This window comes from Adiantum capillus-veneris, chromosome 26 (assembly GCF_014529385.1).
Source record: "Adiantum capillus-veneris isolate H3 chromosome 26, ASM1452938v2, whole genome shotgun sequence".
In the NCBI taxonomy this organism is placed as follows: domain Eukaryota; kingdom Viridiplantae; phylum Streptophyta; class Polypodiopsida; order Polypodiales; family Pteridaceae; genus Adiantum; species Adiantum capillus-veneris.
Genome location: NC_140956.1, coordinates 126,364,366 through 126,370,887, shown reverse-complemented (window position 1 = coordinate 126,370,887; position 6,522 = coordinate 126,364,366). Strand labels below are relative to the sequence as shown.

General features: G+C 40.7%; 1 protein-coding gene across 1 annotated transcript; it reads left to right on the top strand.

Moving 5' to 3' along the window:
- The first annotated feature begins 5,091 nt into the window (after window positions 1-5,091).
- On the top strand, window positions 5,092-5,648 carry LOC147424170 (proteasome subunit alpha type-4-like). Its single transcript, XM_086501774.1, has 2 exons — window positions 5,092-5,306; window positions 5,366-5,648. Exons 1-2 carry the CDS (start codon window positions 5,092-5,094, stop codon window positions 5,646-5,648), a joined length of 498 nt encoding a protein of 165 aa, XP_086357900.1.
- Window positions 5,649-6,522: the final 874 nt, after the last annotated feature.

The following is a 6,522-nucleotide window of genomic DNA, read 5'->3' as shown; positions in this document are numbered from 1 at the left end:
CGTAATGCTCGATCGCACACACACTCTCCCTCTCTCTCTCTCTCTCTCTCTCTCTCTCTCTCACACACACACACACAAGGAGGTGAAGAAGAAGAAGATGGAGATGGAGATGGAGCAAGAGCACTCTTCAATTGCACAAATGAGAGAATGAGTAAAAATTAGGTTTAGTTGGCTTTTATAGGAGCTCACCCCATTCACACTTGGGCGCCCATGCTTAACCAACTAATCCCTTGAATGTCCAAGTTAAAGTGCGCCTCTCATCGACGATCACTCTACCTTTCCCTATTGGACCGACAAGCCCGGTACCTGACTCTACTTAAATAAATAATACAACGTTTATAGATCATAGGGTGTCCGTGTGCCGTGAGGGTTAACAATGACTCATAACTCATCACTAGGAGAGTAGATTTATCGGCTCTAGCTACGAGCAAAATTATTACATGTGCATTGCAACGATAATTGTGATCTCAAATGATCCCAGCTTCTCACAATGCTTGCATACATTTAGCATGTACCTAATTGAGGTGCATCAATTGTAAGATATGCCTAACAAGGGTAAAGCTAGCTAAGGATTATTGGAAAAACTACCAATTCAAATTCTAGTTTAAACATCTTGTATAGATATAAAATCAGTTTCCTTATGAAAAGCTATGATATTCTTAAGTTTGCAGAAATTCAATCTAGCAATCAGGGTATTTTGGAAAATTTGGAAAAATTTAAGGGCATTTTGGAAAGTTGACAATATTGGATGCATTGTAGTACTTTTTGAAATTTGAGGGGTATTTTGGGAAAGTCCACAAATTAGAGGGGTATTTTGGTATTTTTTGCCAAGGATAACTGTTGATAGGGTTAAAAAGCCATCACCATGTTATTTTGGTGACACTCGTAAAAGGGCAATTAAAGGAGGAGACCGTGATGCAAAGATACATTAATGATTTTATACACGAATGCCATATCTAAGGGGATATATAGAATTCTTGACTGCCTAGAAATGACATGCATTCTTGTAAAAGCTTTTCAATTTTATAGTCAAAAGTTATCTTCCGGTTGAAGAATATTTAATTTTGTAGTTAGAGTCTGAGAATTGTCATTGTGAATTCAAGAAAGAAATGAAAATATCAATGAAGGTTGAGCTCCAGCTAGCATACCTCCAAGGGGCCGGCCTTGTGATTTATCACTTGTTTTTCTTCCAAAAACAAAGAAATATTGTGTCTAAATTGTTCTTTGGGTGCCAATCTTTGTACTTGATGGTGTGTGTTTAATACAAAGGTGTGTCATTTCCCTCTATTTCTAAGAATGTGGTGGTGTCATTTCAATGTTAAGAAAATGGATGTTCACATGAGGCATATGAGGATGAAAATTCGTAATTTGAAGATTTTTGAGGCACTTCTTTCCCTTGCTAGGAGGTTTTTCCCTCGACTTGTATATATGTCCCATCATTTTAGAGAAAACCTTATCTTTGTATTAACACACTTAGTAATGCTACTTCTTGTGCTGCTTTGTATGTTGTTGAGGTTGTCACAGTAAATGACAACCTATACTCCAAATTCTTGAATTAGCAATCCCAACCATGGTACTTCACATGCCGCCATTGCAGCACCCATGTACTCTGCCTTTGTACTCCATAGAGTAATGGTAGGTTATTTCTTGTTGCTCCATGTGATAGCAGCACTCCCAAGTGAAAACATGAATCCAATAGTAGACCTGGGATCATATGTGCTACCATCCCAATCCGCATATGTGTAACCATATTGTTGCAACTCAACATCAATCCTGTAAAAGAGTGCATGATCCAAAGTAGCATGCACATAGCGCAATGTGTGCCTCACCACATCCAAGTGTGGTTTCTTGGGAGACTGCATAAACTGACTCATCAATCCAACTGTGTAGCTCAAGTTTGGTAGTCAAGTAGATCAAGCTACCAACCATCATCCTGTACATGGTAGCATTCTTGAACACTTGGCCCGCATCATTCCCCAACTTCAAATTCTAATCTAAGGGCACTGTAGTTGGCTTACAATCATTCATACCATAGTTTTTTAGCATGTCCAAAGTATATTGTCCTTGTGATAGCCATACACCCTCTTCTATGCAAACAATTTCTGCTACAGACGGGAGCGTAGAGAGCCCTGCAAAATACTCAAAATAGCGCATAGCAAGACATAAACGAATAAATCTGTGTACCTGTCGACTCGCACAAATCCATAATCAAGCACAACACGAACAGAGAGAGACAGAGTGGGAGAGAGCAAAAGAACACGTGTAGGCGCACCTCCTAGAGCGGAGTGCTACACGAGCACGGTGAGAGGAAAGGGAGGAGAGAAGAGAAGAAGACACAAGCACTGGGTGCAATCTCCCCCCGTGCAAGAGTGACCATTTTCCTCTTGCACGTATTTGATTTATAGATTTCTTGAATGGTCAAATTGATTACAAACCGGCCGGCCGGACATAATTGGCCAAAGCTCATAAAGAGCACTTGAATAATCAAATATACATAAAATGTAGCATCCTTCTGCATAATCCATTATCTGCTGATGCTTTTGCCACCTGTCAGCTGCAATAGATAATAAAATATCAATTCTATAACATACCCCTCCGTTGGAAAGCAACTGTCCTCAGTTGCGAAGATAAAAATCTGCAAACAATACTTGTCAAAAACAATGATTAGAAATCTGTATCAAATAGTAAAAATTTTATTAAATTAGACAACATTTGCTTATGCCTGCCGTCATCCATATACTACCTATTCTAGTGTCCCATACCACTAGAATAAGCAGTATATGTCATACCCTGATGAATCAGGATGTCATTGGTCACACTCATCATCAATCTCATAATGTCAAGTCTCATCACATAAACACTGCCATAATAATCACTAGATACCAAATCCCAATCCAATTCCAATTCCACAATATAAGTCCAAATCCAAATCACTTTCATTATGTACCCGGGTAACAAAATCATACTAGTTACAGTGGTGGTCAGCCACTGCAGCATGATTTTGTGATCGGTGTTGCCTCAACCGGAGAATCTACACCAATAGAGCGTGCTGCCTAGATCAGCGAATCAGCACTAATGCTGCCTATATCGACGGATCTGCATTTACCATTGTGAACTTGCAATTTGTCAGTGTGCTGCCTAAATCGACGGATCTGCACAGATAATTGGTGTTGCCTAAATCGACGATCTACACCAAGATGAGCATTTACACATTGCCTAAATCGACGGATCTGTGTGTATGTGAACAATGGACTAGACAGGACATAAAAACATAAAAAATGTACTACCTATTTTACACCACATTGGAGTAAGGTTGAGTAACAAAGTACTAACAAATTGGTATTGAACGGAAAGCACCTTGACTCACGTGAGTAGCTGCATATCTCAATGTGAAATGATCACAATAGCAATTTTGTTTAATACAAGTATTGGCAAAATGTTAGAGAATGCAAGTAATTAAAAGAGTCATGCCTTCTTTCAAAAAATAAATGGTAATCAAGTTGATAAGTAAGCCCGATGTGTTGAATTGATGTAACGTTGTTTTTCTTTGTGGAATGGTATTAGTAGATATCTGTAGGACTATGGGTATCATAGAATTTGAGAAAGCGCTATCAGTGTATAATTACTTGTGTTTGTGAGAAGATTTGTCAAAACCCAAAATGAAAATGCGGAGAGAACTTACCTGTTTGCTCTCTGTAAATCATTGATCTCTGGATGATGTACTGCATCTGAAATATGTATCAGTCTGTGCGTGGGGAAAGAGAGACAAGTAGGAGAGCGTTGTAATTAGCAAAAGTCATTTACAATGATGAGCCTCGGATTAATCAAAAAGTGAGATGGAATCAATGTATTGTAGATTGTTTTTGTTTGAATAAATGGAGTAGTCTCCTTGATATCGCAAATTTTGTCTCTAAAGTGCTTAATATTGTAAAAAACATTTTAATAGCAGATGATTGGTTAAAGGGCATTGACTAGTGGTTAGTTATGATATCACGAGCATAATAGTGTCTATTCATGATATGACGAGCATACAACGTGTAAAGGCTATATTATAAACAGTAGATTGGTCCAACAAATAAAGAAAACAATGCAAGATTGATTTGACCTTAGCTGCTCTTTCAAACATTGCTAGTCAGACGTCAAACTATGTAAAAGAATATGCATCAAGAAAATGCCTGGCAAGACCAAAAACTTAAGCTTCCCCTTTTAAAAAAAAGAAAAAAAAAACACTTGTACTAGGTATGGAATATGAGAGTCTGCAGCTTATACCAATTACCTATAAGAAAGAGAGAGAGAGATGAAATGAAATGTTATAGTAACCGTTTTTAAAATGCAAAAATTACCTACAAAAATAAAGTGAGAGAATCCTTGTGGATCTAATACGATGTATAGGTACGAAAATAGATTAAAATTGTCGTCGTCATCGTCAAGTCTCGTGGATGCTCGGCAAGGGGCATTTATCTGGGAAAGTATTGCAATGGTCATCAAGGAGCTTCCTCAATGTCTGTCATGGTAAGGAATCCTGGTGGGATGGGGAAGAGAGATAGAGAAATGGGATCAAAAGCCAACCCTCTCCACACAATCGCTTTGCCTGACGCCTCAAACTGTCGGAGCCCCTTCTTCAACTGCCATGCCCTTTGCGATATGAAGTGTGACATTAACCATGTGGAAAAGGTGAAAAGTACATCTGAGGCTGGATGTGATACAATGTGTGGGTGCAAAATTAAATGAAGTACAATATTTAAAGACTCAAAGAAACAACAAAAAATAAATAAATAAATCGTCAGGTCGTCAATGTCCAAGGATGCTCTGCATCAAGCGTCGCCTGAGAAGGTATTGTAGCGGCTTTGTAGAGCGTCATCAATGGTTGGCACGGAAGAGCTTTGGCAATGGCTACGACTACAGGCGGGTGCAATAGGTGGAAGCTACGACATTAACAAGGGTATTAGTGCTTAAGGTGGTTATGCATTCTCTTGGTGAAGGAAGCGACTTTGCATTGCAACAGAAGCAACAGCAGCAATGTCTTGCCGATATGATAGCAGTACCACGATCTTCTCTCCAGAGGGGCGCTTGTAACAGGTAGAGTATGCCATGGAGGCCATAGGAAATGCAGGGGCAGCCATTTGGATGCTTGCCAAAGATGGCGTCGTTCTGGCAGGAGAGAAGCGGGTAACCTCCAAGCTTCTCGCGGATTCAAAGTCTACAGAGAAAACATACAAGGGAGATGACCATGTTGCTTGTGCTGTCGTGGGCATCACTGCGGATGCCAACATGCTGATTAACACAGCTCGTCTAGAAGCTCAAAGGTACACTTTCGCTTATCAAGAGCCCATGCCTATGGAACAACTTGTCTAGTCTCTTTCAGACCCAAACAGGGCTACACACAGTTTGGTGGCCTCTGCCCCTTTGGGGTCTCCTTCCTTTTCGCTGGATATGACAAGAACTTTGGCTTCCAACTTTATGGTGGTTGGAAGGCTGCCGCTATTAGGGCCAACAATTGGGCTGCACAATCCATGCTCAAACAGGATTATAAAGATGACATTACACGTGAGGAAGCAGTGCAACTTGCCCTTAAAGTGCTCAGCAAGACTATGGATAGCACCAGCCACTCATCAGAGAAGCTTGAAGTTGTCGAGGTAAGCTTGTAGAGGTGTTTCTACCTTGCCAGTGCCAATCGCGCACACCGGATCGTAAGCAATCACAACGTTGTCCCAGCTCGGCACCGCATCGATAATGCTTTCAATTGCTCAAAGAAAATAGTAAACGTCTTCCCAGCTTCATGCTCTTCCAATTTCTCCTCACCCATGCACAAGCAATAACCTTAAGGTTTTGTGATAATGCAGAAACAGCCTTGTGTTACCAATAAACTCATTTGTTTTGCCAAGAACGTTCTGCGCTCATAATGGCCAAGAATTACCCATTCACAACCAATGTCCTTTAGCTGTTCAGCACTGATTTCTCCAGTAAAGGCTCCATGAGATAATAATCAAGTATTACATGAAGAACACGGGTTATCCCCATCTTAGTGCATTGTCAATAACAAAGAGCGAAAACCAATCTCAAAACAAGCCGTACAAGGATCAAGGACCTAGGGGTGCAACAATATGAAGATAGAGATGGGGAAGGTGGGGTGGCAGAAGCCTAAATGGGAGTTCAGTTGCTGCAAAGTAATGGTAGCGAGCATAGAAAACTTGCATGCACCTCACGTGGGGAAGAAAAAAGCGGGCAGAGAACTGCACAAAAGAGAGAGAGAGAGAGAGAGAGAGAGAGAGAGAGAGATCGACCAGTAAACTGAGGTTGGTGGGTGAATGGAGTTGGGGGATTGTCGACCACACAAGATGGCAGCTTGTGGTCTACGCATGCGCCTTGAATTAGATCGCATGTTTATCTTTAAGTGGGCACAATGGGCACTGCCAGTTATAAAAAATCCACTGCATGGTTTGGCGGCCACATAATGAGAGAAAGTTAAGCGACTATGGAAAAACAATCCAGCCGCTGCATGAGAGGGGGGGAAGTTGGTTG